Below are 18083 nucleotides of genomic sequence, written 5' to 3' on the forward strand. Positions count from 1 at the left end.
CTGCAGGAGGGAGTGGTGCACTTCACAAAATAGATGGCATCAGAGGAAGGAAAATTATGTGGATATATTGAAGCAAAATCTCAAGACATCAGTTAGGAAGTTAAAGCTTGGTCGCAAATGGGTCTTCCGAATGGACAATGACCCCTAGCATACTTCCAAAGTTGTGGCAAAATGGCTTAAGGACAACAAAGTCAAGGTATTGGAGTGGCCATCACAAAGCCCTGACCTCAATCCTATAGAACATTTGTGGGCAGAACTGAAAAAGCGTGTGCGAGCAAGGAGGCCTACAAACCTGACTCAGTTACACCAGCTCTGTCAGGAGGAATGGGCCAAAATTCACCCAAATTATTGCGGGAAGCTTGTGGAAGGCTACCCAAAACGTTTGACCCAAATTAAACAATTTAAAGGCAATGCTACCAAATACTAATTGAGTGTATGTAAACTTCTGACCCACTGGGAATGTGAAATAAAAGCTGAAATAAATCATTCTCTCTACTATTATTCTGACATTTTACATTCTTAAAATAATGCGGTGATCCTAACTGACCTAAAACAGGGAATTTTTACTAGGATTAAATGTCAGGAATTGTGAAAAACTAAGTTTAAATGTATTTGGCTAAGGTGTATATAAACTTCCGACTTCAACTGTAGATAAGGATGTGTCACTGGCACTGTGGGGTGTTGTCACTGCACGCTTGGCCACGATATTCAGTGACAGGTGCATATAAACATGAAGGAATACGGTTTTACGCTTGGATTGACAAACAAGCGTCTACATTTCAACTGGCACATAGCAAGTGGGTTATGTCTCGGTTTTGCTATTCATTGATAGCCCATTTTCTATAAACAAGGAGACAGGGCACAGTAGCAATATATATTGACATCCATTCAGGTTTTCCAGGTATGGTAGATAGTGCTGTGCTTAAGTGGGGTTGCATAAATAGAGGAGAGCCAGCATCAACTCTCAGAGCCACTGTGTGAAAGTTGAGGGGTGGTATTCCATATATAAGGCCATGTTTGTTCTTCTGGGAATATTTCACACTGCCAAAATGTGTTTCGGAGGGAAGTGTAAAAACGACACCTCCATAGCGAAAACAGAGTGGCACAAATGCAATCCCTCTGAGGACCGCTACAGTAAACTTCTGCTTTGACTCGCTGAGGTCGTTCTAAAAAACAGACATACCTGGAAAACACTACCCAATTTCAGTGTATTTAAAAAAAACATCTTAACCCTAGGATGCATAGTAAACATGACACCCCAAGAATGCAAATGCCGGGTCAAAATGACCCGATAATGTAATATCTGTGTTTTGGCGTATGGCCTAAAATATTATCAATTTTGTCGAACATAATTAGTTTGAGTGATGATTTGGACCTTTCAATAATTATTTTATTGTTTGAAATGTTTTTAGTCGCTCTTGAACAGTTTGATACACATTTCAATGATAACATATTATGAAAATTCATAACGGCTATTGAAAATATTAGCATATTTTTCTTACAATCAATCTTACAATCAAAGTTTCACATTCAACCTTTTAGTGTGAAGAACAAAATAAAACCACCTGTTTTATAATATTTCAAAAGAAATATTGGAAAATCCAAAGTTCATCATCAATATGAACGACAACACTAACAATTGTGAATTTAGAAAACATAAACACTAAAAGGAACAAAGTGTGTGTGTGTGCACGTGTGTATGTCATGCTTACTTATGCTGTCTTAGTCTGTGCATTTGTTACAAACCACAAGCATGTGAATGTGCTTTTTACAGATAGGTGTGTTGCACTGAGAACACCAGCAGCTGACTTTAATATCCTTTGCGCTTGGGCAGAGCTGGCACCTCTTCCTCTTCTGGCCCTGGCTGCTCTGAGTGGTGGTGGCATGGCTCTCTTTCATCACCCCACATCTTTCCATTGCCTCAGTTCTTCGGTGGAGATGGAAGAACCTTCCAGAAGGACAACCATCTCTGCAGCACTCCAACAATTAGGCCTTTATGGTAGAGTGGCCGGACGGAAGCCACTCCTCAGTAAAAGGCACATGACAGCCCGCTTGGAGTTTGCCAAAAGGCACCTAAAGGACTCTCAGACCATGAAAAACAAGATTCTCTGGTCCAATGAAACCAAGATTGAACTCTTTGGCTGGAATGCCAAGCGTCACATCTGGAGGAAACCTGCTCATCCATTGTGACGCAGTCGCTGGGGATGAACCTTCCTCTACAGTTTGCTAGGAAAAGGTCCCACACATACCGGAAGGCTTCCAGGTGGTCCGTTGCCTCTCTGAACACTCTTGTCCTCTTGTCATCAAGCCTCAGGTAGCGACGGATATCCTCATATCTTCCGACCGACATGGTGGCCTTATACATTTGATTCTGCAGTGGATCCAAAAATAGCTCCTATGTGGAGACATCCCAGCTTTTCTCCACGCCGGCAAGGAGGGTTAAACCTATAAAGGCCTTTAGTTCCTCTTTGTTGACCTCTCTCCACTCTTTCCCTTTTGCTGTCGCTGTTCTCCGTCCTTCTACATTTGTAAACTTTAGGACCTCCTCAATGATGTTGTCACTAATGAACAGCTCCCAGGCATCGTTTGGTGACAACTGTTGACCCGGCTGTCACGACTTCCTCCGAAGCTCCCACGTCTCCTTGTTCAGGCAGGCTTCGGCGTTCGTCGTCACCGGCCTTCTAGCCATTGCCGCTCCTCATCTCATCATTCCATTTGTTTTGTCTTGTTTATTACACAAACCTGGTTCATATCCCCTCATCAGTACCTGTATAAGTGTTCCCTCTGCCCCCTTGTCTTTGTGTGTGATTGTTTATTTTGGCTAGAAGGCCGGTAACGATGAACGCCAAAGCCTGCCCGAACAAGGAGAGGTGGCAGCTTCGGAGGAAGCCGTGACACTGGCACAGGCCCTGGCTCTAGAGTGTGCGGCTCTCTTTTTATTTTTCAAGTGTTCTACTCCGTTAGCCAGCACCTCGCCTAAACAGGTGTGCATTTCTTTCGCCTCTATATAGTTTCTGGTCCTGCTTTTAGTGTGGGGGATGTTCACTCCAGTAAGACCCCTTTTTACTCAATCTATTTGAGCCAGTTGATTCCATCTGTCCTCCTCATGTAAGGTCATAACCAATGAGAAGAGTTGTGGTGCAACTGACTCATTTTCAACTGCCCTGATGAAACTGAAACCAAGCAGACGAGAGTATGAAAAGTGGGGGGAAACTTAGGACCCTGGAGAGCTTAGAGGGTAATAAAAAGGGAATACTTGGAAGGAAGGAATAAGTTTCCTTTTGAGTGGACGTTATGGTCCTTGATCATTTATGGTAAACATTAAATCTGTCATTTGGGGCAATGGGAGGGGTGGGGTGGGGGTGGGGGGATTCTGTTATGTGGGTCCTGTGTAGCTCAGTTGGTAGAGCATGGCATTTGCAACGCCAGGGTTGTGGGTTCGATTCCCACGGGGGGCCAGTATGAAAATGTATGCACTCACTAACTATAAGTCGCTCTGGATAAGAGCGTCTGCTAAATGACTAAAATGTAAATGTGTACAGTGCCTTCAGAAAGTATTCATACCCCGTGACTTATTTCACATTTTGTTGTGTTAAAGCCTGAATTCAACATTTAGTAAATTGATTTATTTTCTCACCCATCTACACACAATAACCCATGATGACAACATTAAAACATGTTTTAAGATATTTTTGCACATTTTATGAAAATGAAATACATAAATATATAATAAAATAATTAGAATCACCTTTGGCAGTGATTACAGCTGTGAGTCTTTCTGGGTAAGTCTCTAAGAGCTTTGTACACCTGGATTGTACAATATTTGCAAATTATTCTTTAAAAAATTATTCATCTGTCAAGATGGTTGTTGATCATTGCTAGACAGCCATTTTCAAGTCTTGCCATAGATTTTCATGCCGATTTAAGTCAAAACTGTAACTAGGCCACTCAAAAACATTCAATGTCATCTTGGTAAGCAACTCCAGTGTATATATGTCCATGTGTTTAAGGGTATTGTCCTGCTGAAAGGTGAATTTGTCTCCCAGTGTCTGTTGGAAAGCAGACTGAACCAGGTTTTCCTCTAGGATTTTGCCTGTGCTTAGCTCTATTCCGTTTCTTTTTATCCCTAAAAAAAACTCCCTAGTCCTTGCCAATGGCAAGCATACCCATGCTTGCCGTTGGCAAGGGAGTTTCTTTGGGGGGGGGGGGGGGGGGGTGTATGAAAAATGTATGCACTCACTAACTGTAAGTCACTCTGGATAACAGCATCTGCTAAATGACTAAAATGTAAAATGTAAAATGTAAAATGGAATTTAAAAAATGGAATAGATGCAGCCACCACAATGCTTGAAAATATGAAGAGTGGTACTCAGTGATGTGTTGTGTTGGATAGTGCCTTATTGCAAACAGGATTCATGTTTTGGAATATTTGTATTCTGTACAAGCTTCCTTCTTTTCACTCTGTCATTTAGGTTAGTATTGTGGAGTAACTAGAATGTTGTTAATCCATCCTCAGTTTTCTTCTATCACAGCCATTAAACTCTAAATGTTTAGTCACCATTGGCCTCATGGTTTCCTTCCTCTCCAGCAACTGATTTCAGAAGGAAGCCTGTGTATTTGTAGTGACTGGGTGTATTGATACACCATCCAAAGTGTAATTAATAACTTCACCAATGCTCAAAGGTATAGATAATGTATTTTATTTTTATTTTTACCATATACCAATAGGTGCCCAATAGGTTTGCAATTCACTGCTCAACAGATAATTGTATGGTTGGGTACAGAGATGAGATAGTCATTCAAAAATCATGTTAAACACTATTATTGCACAAAGAGTGAGTCCATGCAACTTACTATGTGACTTGTTAAGCAACTTTTTACTCCTGAACTTATTTAGGCTTGCCATAACAAAGAGTTTGAATATTTATTGACTCAAGACTTTTCAGCTTTTCATTTTGTATTAATTTGTAAACATTTCTAAAAATATAGTTCCACTTTTACATTATGGGTTTTTGTGTGTAAGTCAGTGACACAAAATCTCAATTTAATCCATTTTAAATTCAGGCTGTAACACAACAAAATGTGGAAAAGGTCAAGGGGCGTGTATACTTTCTGAAGGCACTGTAAATACTGACTATTGTACAATATAGGAAAATATATTTGGATTTAGATGTAGAGTCTATTGACAGTGCTGATAACAGATGAGTCTGGACACAATCCTACACTTATTTCGGTCTTGAGCAGCATTGAGAAGAGTTATAATAAGAGGAGCTCACTACAAGCTGACAATATTGTAAACAATAACTACAGCATAAAAGCGGTCCCTGTGCACATGAGACATTTGATGACTGGGCCATTTGAGTCACTCCCAAGTCACTTAAACATAAGTGGTATCGGTGAATGATTGTGGGGGTTAATGATTTGTGGAAATTAGTAAAAAAATATACAACCTATGGGACAAAGGACATGGCGTACGTGATTTGCAGTGGCATTTCTCAATGCACAAAATATGTGATTTCTGTATGCATTACATGGAGTTACACTTACAGTTTTGCTTTTACTAATCTATTTGGGATGCTAATACAAGCTGTAAAGGTGCTTTATAAAAATTTTAGCATAGGTTTTTGTGATAATTTCCCTAATTCATACAACAGCCACCCCACACACATATGTCACCATGAATGTTCATACAGTGAGGGAAAAAAGTATTTGATCCCCTGCTGATTTTGTACGTTTGCCCACTGACAAAGAAATGATCAGTCTATAATGTTAATGGTAGGTTTATTTGAACAGTGAGAGACAGAATAACAACAAAAAAATCCAGAAAAACGCATGTCAAAAATGTTATACATTGATTTGCATTTTAATGAGGGAAATAAGTATTTGACCCCCTCTCAATCAGAAAGATTTCTGGCTCCCAGGTGTCTTTTATACAGGTAACGAGCTGAGATTAGGAGCACACTCTTAAAGGGAGTGCTCCTAATCTCAGCTTGTTACCTGTATAAAAGACACCTGTCCACAGAAGCAATCAATCAATCGGATTCCAAACTCTCCACCATGGCCAAGACCAAAGAGCTCTCCAGGGATGTCAGGGACAAGATTATAGACCTACACAAGGCTGGAATGGGCTACAAGACCATCGCCAAACAGCTTGGTGAGAAGGTGACAACAGTTGGTGTGATTATTCGCAAATGGAAGAAACACAAAAGAACTGTCAATCTCCCTCGGCCTGGGGCTCCATGCAAGATCTCACCTTGTGGAGTTGCAAAGATCATGAGAACGGTGAGGAATCAGCCCAGAACTACACAGGAGGATCTTGTCAATGATCTCAAGGCAGCTGGGACCATAGTCACCAAGAAAACAATTGGTAACACACTACGCCGTGAAGGACTGAAATCCTGCAGCTCCCACAAGGTCCCCCTGCTCAAGAAAGCACATATACAGGGCCGTCTGAAGTTTGCCAATGAACATCTGAATGATTCAGAAGAGAACTGGGTGAAAGTGTTGTGGTCAGATGAGACCAAAATTGAGCTCTTTGGCATCAACTCAACTCGCCGAGTTTGGAGGAGGAGGAATGCTGCCTATGACCTCAAGAACACCATCCCTACCGTCAAACATGGAGGTGGAAACATTATGCTTTGGGGGTGTTTTTCTGCTAAGGGGACATGACAACTTCACCGCATCAAAGGGACGATGGACGGGGCCATGAACCGTCAAATCTTGGGTGAGAACCTCCTTCCCTAAGCCAGGGCATTGAAAATGGGTCGTGGATGGGTATTCCAGCATGACAATGACCCAAAACACACGGCCATGTCACGATCGTTGAGAGACGGGTCAGACCAAGGTGCAGCGTGGTATGCGAACATGTTTATTTATATTAAACACAAAACCAAAACAACAAACCAACGTAACGTGAAGTCCAAGGCTATACACAATACATGCCTACACGGAACCCAAACAAGATCCCACAACCCAGGCAGGAAAACTGGCTGCCTAAGTATGATCCCCAATCAGAGACAACGAGCGACAGCTGCCTCTGATTGGGAATCACACCCGGCCAAATACTAGACTCTAAACATAGAATCTAAACAGAAAACTCACACCCTGACCCAACCAACAAGAGTTCTCTCGATCAGGGCGTGACAGGCCAAGGCAACAAAGGACTGGCTCAAGAAGAAGCACATTAAGGTCCTGGAGTGGCCTAGCCAGTCTCCAGACCTTAATCCCATAGAAAATCTGTGGAGGGAGCTGAAGGTTCGAGTTGCCAAACGTCAGCCTCGAAACCTTAATGACTTGGAGAAGATCTGCAAAGAGGAGTTGGACAAAATCCCTCCTGAGATGTGTGCAAACCTGGTGGCCAACTACAGGAAACGTCTGACCTCTGTGATTGCCAACAAGGGTTTTGCCACCAAGTACTAAGTCATGTTTTGCAGAGGGGTCAAATACTTATTTCCCTCATTAAAATGCAAATCAATTTATAACATTTTTGACATGCGTTTTTCTGGATTTTTGTTGTTGTTATTCTGTCTCTCACTGTTCAAATAAACCTACCATTAAAATTATAGACTGATCATTTCTTTGTCAGTGGGCAAACATACAAAATCAGCAGGGGATCAAATACTTTTTTCCCTCACTGTAAGGGGTGATCCTGCCTTAACATTCCTATTGGGATGACAGTAGTGTACAAACTGCACCTTTGCCAAGACAGGAAAGCCCCAATGGAAAGGTTGGCGTATTGCACATCGTTGCTCACCATAGATTGTCCCTTAGGGCTTAGCTAGTATGTATATTTGTGTGTATGAGCAAGTATGCCACTCCCCTCCCAACTCATTTCCATACTCTCGGGACCAGGGCCAGAAAAGAAACTGGGAGAAAATGCACACACCTGCACAGTTTGAGAAACCAAACAAGTTGATTGGGAAACAAAAGAGAGAAAAACATTTTTAACCATTTTTAAATATAATTTCCAATCAAATTTGACAAGATAGTGGAAGCTTGAGGTTATTTTTAACTGGACATGATTAGGCATGCCTGCCCTGCCTGCTTTTGTGGCCGGGAGTTATGCTGCCTACAACTGATGAAACTTGAGCTTTACAGGGCCCCTGATGAACTCGTCCCACTGCTGTTGGGATAATGGCATAATGTAAGTGAAAGGTACACTGTGACCACTATGGTGGGAAACTGACGTAATATGTCTTGGGAGGGAGGGACATAGAGTGTTTTTGCCTCAAGTTTGTGTTCCCGTTCCTCATCCACCCCCTACCCCTTGGCTATATAGGCAACGAGGAGTTGGCTTGAGGAGTTGGCTTACAGGAATATGTATACAGCAGTTACTACACATCATGTAAGGCCAGCCTCTGCACCCGTTTCGCCTCACTTTGTCTCCATAATACGACCTTAACACTGAGATAAATATAGGCTTTAAAGTTTAGGACACAACCAGATAATACAAAAACACTAAGGATCCAGCAACATCGGTGCTGAAGTCATTGTACAAGCATTTTGAGGGTGTGATAGGGTTAAAGTAAAATGAGCAGTTTCCTCAAACACTGAAATAGTTGAAACAGTTCCCCTTCTGCCATTAAGTAGTTTTGCAATCAAATGACTCAACTGACAGAGCTCAAAGCCCATCCAAGTGTAAGCATTTCAAATATGACTTTCTGTCGCACTGCCTTGTCAGACTAATGAACTGTGTGACAACAAACCCACATGACAAATAGAGATACCTCTAAGAACTGTAGATCAACTCAACATGGGCCAGTTGTTCCACGGGACACTATCACTGGATATATTTGGACTGAATAGATTTTTAAACCCTCTCCACTTCTTCCACTTGACACTATTTACATGAGCAAGTGCAGCACAACTAATGTACAAAATACTCTCAGAATGTAGTCTACTAATCAAGACAAAGAGTAGGTTATTCCACACTTTGAAATCTGGCCATTCTTGCACATACTTTATTGGTGTTGGAAGGTGGTTAGCCTCTGAGTTATTGCCTTGTGACTTCAGTATTTAGCCACACAAATTCAGATGCGTTTCTTACGCGTGTGAATGTTGCTATGTCAGGCAAGGGATAGACCCATGGTTTCATTGTTGGTTAAATAGCAGAAACAGAAACATATTTTCATTGTCCAAGAGTTTCCTGCTATCGAGGGACTAGTAATCACATTGCCTGTTTATCATTGGGCTACCAGTAACACAGATGGAAAAAATACTTACATAACCTAATTCAGCCTTGTCATGGCACCACACACATGACTTAGCCTACATGATATCACAAATAGAAACTGAACCATATCCTGATAAACACTGTGTTTGAAGTCTAGCCTGATTACTGGATAATGCTGTTTGTTACAGTAAGATCATACTAAAGTCATTACCTACATGGATTCATATCACCTATAGGCTACATGACCACCACCCGGTGTCCAACTAAATGTAGCCTACATGAAATTGACCATGTCTCTTTTGTGCCAAAATGTGAGTGTATCTGTCTGAAGATGCACATGGGCATATTTATGTCTATAGCTTAAGGGTATATATAAATAAATATATGTTCCTCCTTTGAGAGATAGCCTGTAACTGTTGGAAAATTAAAGTAAATACTGGAAATGATGTTAAAGACAGATGTTCTACAATAAAAACAGAGAGCGGGTGTCACGCATAGAAACCAATGAGGAAAAAGTCTGGTGTGATTCTGGTAACAGGCTTTGGGAAAATGTGTCCAGCAACGAAGTAGTTAATCATAGCCTACTACCCCAAAACTAGTCGTCATCGTGATTCAAAATCTAATGAACAAGTACACATGTACAAGTGTGTCAATATTTGTGGATATTATGTTGAGGACATGAATAGCCTAGTCTATATAATGACTTTATGTTTGAATGTTGGTGAAACTGAAACATTTCACAGCCGTCTAAAAATACAAAAACAGAGCAACCCTGGTTGGCTGACTTGTGTATGAAACTTTATGGGAGTGGTGTCCGGGAAAGTAGCACAGGAAACCCCGCCTGCCCGCCCTAGACAAACTATAAAAAGGCTAGCCCTGCATTAACAGCGCAATCGCCCGTGTCTTGTTGCTTAAAGTGACAGGCGAACTAAACCTTTTCAAAGGACAAGAATACATAGAAGCATGTCCAATATGATCGACGATATTTTAACGAGGGTAAGTTTTATTCACTGTGTTTATATTTATGTTTTTGTTCAGATCAGTAACATCAACTATGGTTATGCTTTTGGTGCGTAAACAACCCACAACTAGACTATTTTAGAAGTTGTAGGCTACTTTGAACTTTGATTACATGTTGAAATATTCACAAAACATATTTAACATAATTAAAAGCTTACTGGGGAGCAGGGCATAGGCTACAATTCTGCATCTTGAGTAGGCTATCGATGGTTATAACGTGATCATTTATTGACTGTCATATTTCTCTCCACAGAATCTGATCAATCTTGGTTTAGATGAACAATTCATCCAGCAACAAATTCAACAGATGGCACCTCGTCTCAACAGTTCAACTTCCTTCTTCTCACCAAAGAGCCATAGTCTAAGCTCTGAGCAACTGAACGATGATACCCCCTGGCCACTTGACATTTGGAGCAAGATAGCTCCAAGTAAACAACAGGTTTCCTTCAGACCTGACCGCTCCATGAGTCTAACCGAATCCAATATCCTCTCATTCGGTAAAATGAAGACCCTGGATGAAGTGCCTCCACCTCCTGGATTTCCTCCACTGAACAACCCGACACCTCTCCCTTCCAACCGTTACAAAACCGAACTGTGCCGAAGCTTCCAGGAGAACGGCAGCTGTAAATATGGGAGCAAGTGTCAGTTTGCCCATGGAGAGCCTGAGCTGCGCGGTTTGTACAGGCACCCAAAATACAAAACGGAGGCCTGTCGCACCTTTTACAACTTTGGCTACTGTCCATATGGAGCCCGCTGTCACTTCATTCACGAAGAGAAACTCACCCCCTTGACCCAAAAGTTCCACAACCAAGCACTTGCTGATCAGAACCCACGTCAACTCCGTCAGAGCGTCAGTTTCGCAGGTTTCATGGGATCACGCAGCTCTCCTCCCCCTGCGCTCCACGACCCCCTTGCGTTCACCCGTGCGCCCTCGGTGTCACCACCCCCAGCGGACATTCTCTCCCCAGTGTTCAATGACACCCAACGCGACACATTTCAGTTTTGTCAGAGCCGACCCAGTGTTGGTGACATCCACAACATCCCTATGAAAGTTGAGCCGCATAAGCCCTCACGCTGCGTCTGTGGCCACGGAAATAACTTCCCAGACACTCTGAACAAATCATACGCTATGGAGGACCGCAACAACGTCTACATCACCCAGCCAAAACTCCAGCGCTTCTCTTCTGAAGATTCCCTCTCAGATCGGGATAGTTACACCAGCACAGGCAGCACCAGCGGTTCAGAGTCCCCCACCTTTGATGGGGCTGGCAACAAGCGCCTCACCGTCTTTGCGCGCCTGTCGCTCTCTGACTAGGAAACCCAAACCACACAGAGACAATCCAAATCACGAACCTTGATCAATTGTGAAGGTTCTGCTTACACAAATCAGAAATCCTATCAATATGATGCGCATCAACACTTTATACTGTTGTTTATTTATGTTAGTAAATTACTTGCTCAGTGACATGTATTTGGCACTCAAACTGATATCAAAATCTGTATATATTTTATACTTATGTATATTTTCATTTAACTTTTCATCTTGTCTTCCATTAATTGCTTTCTTTAAAAATGACCTTGATGGTTATGACAGTAACAGACGTTTTAAGTGCCTTTACCTGTATCAATCAATATGAGAAGGTCCTAGTAGCCCTGCTTTAGCTGGATTACTTCGTTTAGTCCTTTAAACATGTGGTCATATGAAACAAAAGACTCCCCTCCATTTAGTAAGCTGCCAGAACGATTCGTCAGATCTGTTTATACTGTTGGTATTCATGTGTATACCAAGAATTTTTGAAAATATTCAAACCATCAATGTGACTTGAAAAAGGACAAGACATTCTCTCACTGTGATATGCACTTTAAAATAGGTATTGGGAGACAAGTCTCTCTATGTAGCATTTAACCAAAGCTTTATACTTACTTTTATACTTTTGCCAAATTCTTTGTGTAAGAGCAGTTTTTCATATTATTTTTGGACGTCCATCATATTTTAACACATCTGTGACAAAAGTGAGAAGGTGCTAGAACACCCCCTATGTATGTCACAGATCTAGGAGGGGGTATTGGTGTAACCTAGCAATTTTTTCAGATAACTGTTTTGTTGCATAATGTTTTGACAACCCTGGTTGGGTCTTACTCAGCTGTAGTAGGTGACTTCTATTTCATCAGGGACTGTAACATCACAGTATTTCCATAGACTATAGGTTGACTTATTTGCCTTTTGTAATTGTATAGACTAATATATTTATTATGATATTTATTGTGGTAATACCAATGCATTTTGTACTTATTTATCAAGAACATGTCAGGGTCTGTGAAAACTATGTGTGAATTATTGAGAAAAAAAGTATGAATTCATTTTTGATCGCCTGAACAGGAGAAATAAATGAAAATGATAAAGAAATGTAATTTCTTGCATTTAATGGTCTTTTTGTCAGTTTTACAGCTTGTCTCAAGTTTGATTCAATAAGGCAAACATTCCTTACTACATGATGACAACACAAACAGAAGCTATATGAGGGCAGAATACATGGTTTATGCAACGACACATACAACACATACCTTATCATATTATCAAACTGTATTTTGTGCTTAAATAATACAAAAATAGAAACAGAAGATGCCCTCAATTCCTCAGTGTAAGCTGTGAGCAACCAGTCTTTATAGAGATGGCTGTTATGTCAACACAAATGGGTGATTTAGTATTTGGCCCAAATACTGTGTCAGTCACTGAAGGCATTTACCCTAAACATCAACTTAATCCATATCCTGCATGCATAGAGCTCAGTTTCATAACTAGCCATGTGGTTATGCTGGATCTGGTGTGTTGACCGTTATATAGGGAGCTGAGCTGTAACCTAGCTGTGTGGTCAAGTGCCTGTGCATATTTGACATTCCTCTCCTAGGACGGCCTGTGCTCACCCTTGTGTTTACTCACTGGCAAGGTTGTCATGGTTAACTGTCTTTCCTCTGCTCTGTATACACTTGAGTGTGTACCAATACTTGTCATTTTTATCCCCAAATGGGTATCCATTTTTATGATGTCAGATATGACTGGGTTGCATCAGAAAGTCCTTGTATTACAAGTGAACTCCAGCAATCTCCTTTTGCGATTTGTCCCTTCATATAAGGATAGCTGACAAGGTTTTATTGAGGCACAGGATGAACACAAAGAGCAATGCATGCACTTCCTTAAACCTTGTATTTGAAATGTGAGGTTTGTAGTGTTAAATCAACCTCCCTCTGCCTACTCTTCTTCAATCCAGTAAGGTCTTCAAAAGTCTATTCGCTGCACATTTCTGATGGGATCATCTGAAATTCCTTCTCCAAGAATAAAGAAGGGGTCAAAAAGCAACCCTGAACACAGACATGCTACTAGGGTTACAAAGGGAGGGTATATTACTGGAAACTTTAGAAGTTTACCAGTAAACTACCAACATTTTTGTATCTTTCAAGGATTTTATGTAATCTATCAAAATACCTCTAGCGGCACCTTTGGGCACTTCAGACTATCACAGGTGTCTAATAATCTTTGTCCCTCTGTGCGGCCTTATCACATGTAAAATATATGAAATAATTGAATAAAAATAAAAGAATGGAATGACAAAGCTTTCAAACATTCTGCTAAATATAAACCATAAACATATTGAACACCATTGGTGATTAACATGAGAGTTTCAGCATGAAATATCCTCTCAAAATGTTTTTACTATGTCAATATGTAGTTGTTGTCAATGCTTTGGCGTCAAACTGGTGGCAGTTGTGAAAAAAGTCAATAGTTGGAAGAGTTGCAGAGTTAATTGAACATTAAGCCCCTGTTAATTAGATTATCTTGAACCATATGGTCTATCTACTAGAAACTCATGGACAATATGGACACACAGATATAATAAATAAATACTACATATGAATAACCAAAGTTATGCTAGATTGCCATGGATTTCTGTTAATTACTACAATTACTGAATATTCTTTGGTAAATTACCAGTAGCTTTGTAACCCTATATGCTACTAAGTTCATATGCTTTTCAGTTTGCCATTTACTCTAAATGAGAGGTTTCTGGGAATAGCCTACTAGTACAAATCAGGCTGAACCAATGGATTGGATATGCTATCTTCTCACGGTCAATGCAATCAGCAGTGAAGAGACAGTGCTAAAGGCTAATGCCTCCAGATAAACCTGTCCTGAGATCAGTTATCTGTGCATGTACGTACATAGCCCTAATCCATCTGTAGGGAAAACACAACCTTTGAACAGGTCACCAATACTGACAGATCAATAGTTGCAACAATGTTTGTCTATGTAGACCTACATTGTCCACATACTATAAAGTGGGAGCACAAGCTATTGTTATTTGTTAAGGTAATGTAATCTTGTGAGGTGCAGCTAGTGTGGTTTTCACTTCTAGCTGAAGGAAAGAGACCACCTACTCAATGGTTGATGCATAAGATAGAGATAGACAGTGTCGTTGAAACCACAGCACTCCTAATTGTGACAGCTACAAGTGAGGTAAAGGATATTACAAATTCACGCCATCTATTTATTTGTTGCCTTGCCCACTTCCTATTCCTCTTTCCTTTTCTGTTCTTCCTCAAGATGGGGTAGTAGAGGTGTCAGTCGACAAGGAGGAAGTTCAAGTTTGATCTGAAGAACAGAATATATTTTTGTCAATACAGATGATCTTGCCATTACATTTTCTCTGTATTTCACCCAAGACTTTAGAATGTAGGACCAGAGGACCCCTCACAGCACCCCTAGGAAGACCATGCCGTTACACAAAAACACCTACCATAGGGGACTGTGATTGCAGGCCATCAGTCACATCAATCAAGAATTCAATTCACAGTCCATTTAGTTTCTTTTGTCCTTTAAGTCAGTACAGACACAGGATGTGTTGCCATAACAACAGAGGCCATCCGGTAAAAGCAAATAACCAACACAGAGCACAAATGGGCAGTGTGTTTTCTCTTGGTTTGGCATAGCCTCACACTGCAAACATAGACAGCTGGTGGACCATCTATTGCAGTTTGGACCGCAACATTGTAATGCCGCATACAGTATTTTTGCCTTTTATCTTTTGTAATGGTTAGTGAAATCCCTATCTTTAGTTGCCATTTTGAAAGATTGTTACTGTGAGCAGTATGCTTATTTATATACTGTTTGTAGATTCCTGCCAAGGAGGATATATTTACAGTCTATGATAAACTCCATTTACAATTGTACACACTTGTGTAATGAACCCAGTTCTATACAAATGGTCCCATGGTGAGTCACAAATGAATCCCAAGTATTATGCTCTACTCTGATCTGATTCCAAGACTCAACAGTGATACCCTACTACTGATTTTTTTGTATCCAGTATCACTGGTAAAGTAATATTATAGAGAGCATTAGTAATGGCGTCTTTTTGTAGGCACCAACTCCACCATGGCTCGTTGGCCAAAGCCTATGGGGAAATGAATGGGGTTTTTGGAGGGTTTTTGGATAAACGCTGATAATAAGGTCTGTAGTATACACAGGCTTAGGAGATTTTATACTTTTGTTCTATGAGATAATCTTCATCAGCGAACATAACTTTCTGTGAATTTTGAAGCATTTATGTAATCAAAACAAGCACATAAAGGCTTCATCAATTATACATTTCCTGTTAACTGACTGATAGTATCTGATAGAACAAAACATATAAGATCTCCTAAGCCTGTGTTAACCTCAGACCTTACTTCCGGCGTTTATCCCAAAACCCCATTATTTCCCCATTCATAGAAATGGCCAAATGAACCAGTGGTAACTCATTTCTATTTTTTAGGACTACAAGCTGGCAAGCTCTATGGCTATCTATTCTGGACTAACAGTATGATCATTTATTAGCATGGCAAACTGATCCTAACCCCCATTCCTTCTTGCAATGCCTTTAGAGACCTCTAGGGGTCTGCAATAACTCACTTGGCGGCACTGGGCTTGTGGCCTAAACCCAAAAGAATAACTGTTCTTACAGGACCTCATAATGTGGACAGAGGAAGGACAATGGGATCAGAAAAGTCTTATTTTAAGCATAAGGTTCCCTCAGGCAGAGCGTGGTTTACCTGTGCCCTGACAAGGTTGTCTTAGTGCAGACAAGCAAATCTATAATCAGAGGCCAAACCCCTCCCAACATCAATGGTTAACCACTAGTAAAAGACCAAATATCAACAAAATCCATTACTCCATCTGCGTCATTGTAGACCATCAAACAGGAGATAGTGGGCCTACTAGACAGTCCACTATTAGGAAACACTGAAGCCTTACAAAACTATCATTTTAATAATAAATATGCTCGTCTGGAAATCGTTTTGTTTGGCAGACAGGCCGTCGAAAAACATTTATGACTAAAAGCAATGTTTTGAACAAGGTAGTTACTGTATTTCCATAAAAAAATTACATATCTCTAAAACACATCCTTCTACGTACAGTGACAAACACTAACAGGCAAACCTTCTTTACAAACATGAGTGACACTAGGAAAGTTAATTTAGGAGCACCACAATATGAACAGTTTGAAAGCAGTCAATTTGAACCACTCTATCAAAGTTTGCTGAGAGGTGATTGCTAGAGCAGCAGTTCAAAGGTAGAAGTGGTCTATTTGCACATGTTACTGAGGCAAGACAAGATGAATTGCAAAAGCCTCTTGAAACATGCGCGTTCAGCGTCATGGAAACAAGTCTGGTTTCTATTCTGCCGGTGCAAGACAGTGTCAAATCCTATCAAGACTCCTGCGGCCAAGAAAAACACAGAGGGAGAATTCCTACATATCTAATGTGGAGCAGGTGCGCACAGCAATATGAGTGATGGAGAAGTTATTGCAACAGTCACATTTAAGCATTACTACAGTTTTGTATTTGGAGTCAGGCACATTCAAGGTTGAATGGTGCACTCCCTATGCTATTATAATCATTCAGGGCTGGCTATAAAACTTCACCCAAGTCAAATCAAAGTTACTTTATATGAACGTGTATTTTGGCAGGTGTGTGTATAGGCAGTTGGCACATCTTTGAGCCGAGCATTTAAGCTAAACAAATAAGTGAACAATGGGGCAAATTGACTAAAGAATCAGAGAGTTAGGAAATAGGCTTTAAATGTGTTTGGCTTTATGAATCAAGTTAATCTGAGGGAGGCTTCATTGAAGACTTTGGACTCTGTGGTGTGTTGACTTTATTCATTGGGTGTTATGTGGGATGTCAGGCCATGGGATACAGGCTATTGTAAGGGACAGATTGAAATGTACTGGGGGGGAGGGGCTGGTCCAACTCAAGGTGTCATAAAAGAAAATGCACCCTCCTCCTCAACGTTACAAATATTTTCACATGACCCTCCCCTTGTACTGTAAAATAAATTGAACACCCTCCCCCCTCATAGAATTAACTCAAAATAATGTTCACGACCACAAATAACAACTGTAGCGACCCTGTGTTTATAAACGTGGATACGTGTAAATATCGACTTTGCCACTTCAGCATGCTTTTGTGGCACAGTTGATACCACACAGGGCTATGGGCCAGAAGGTTCGCCGACCACCACAGACGAGCTCACTCTCCCTGCCTGTTTCATTACACTACGATCAGAGCCGGCTGCAGACAATGATCAGCTATGTGGAAATCAGATTTTCAACTTTTTGATGCCATATTTATAATTATATAAAATATGTGCAATTAATATTCCACCAACAGGTTTCTATCCCAATGCACCACACAACCAATAAACAAAGCATACCGACTTCAGCCACTTCAAAATCATGGTTTGCATTTTCAACACCACAATAAAAAGACTATGTCAATTTTGACGAACAGAACATACATCCCTCCCTACCCAGTATCGAAGGCTTGGCTTGTCATCTCAGAATGTCATTAAACT

At 40.8% G+C, this 18083-nt stretch overlaps 1 protein-coding gene across 1 annotated transcript; it reads left to right on the plus strand.

Annotated features, from left to right (window-relative positions):
• Window positions 1-10060: 10060 nt before the first annotated feature.
• On the plus strand, window positions 10061-12604 carry LOC311106071 (mRNA decay activator protein ZFP36-like). The gene is made up of 2 exons (XM_084148366.1): window positions 10061-10168; window positions 10446-12604. The coding sequence occupies exons 1-2, from the start codon at window positions 10136-10138 to the stop codon at window positions 11505-11507; spliced, it is 1095 nt and encodes a 364-aa protein (XP_084004492.1). The 5' UTR covers window positions 10061-10135; the 3' UTR covers window positions 11508-12604.
• Window positions 12605-18083: the final 5479 nt, after the last annotated feature.

Source organism: Coregonus lavaretus (genome assembly GCF_964263955.1).
Source record: "Coregonus lavaretus genome assembly, chromosome: 30".
Taxonomy (NCBI): domain Eukaryota; kingdom Metazoa; phylum Chordata; class Actinopteri; order Salmoniformes; family Salmonidae; genus Coregonus; species Coregonus lavaretus.

Coding starts and splice junctions, on each gene's coding strand:
- LOC311106071 (XM_084148366.1), top strand. CDS start 10,136: ATGTCCAATATGATCGACGATATTTTAACGAGG. Junction 10,169..10,445: donor TCGACGATATTTTAACGAGG/GTAAGTTTTATT, acceptor TTCTCTCCACAG/AATCTGATCAATCTTGGTTT.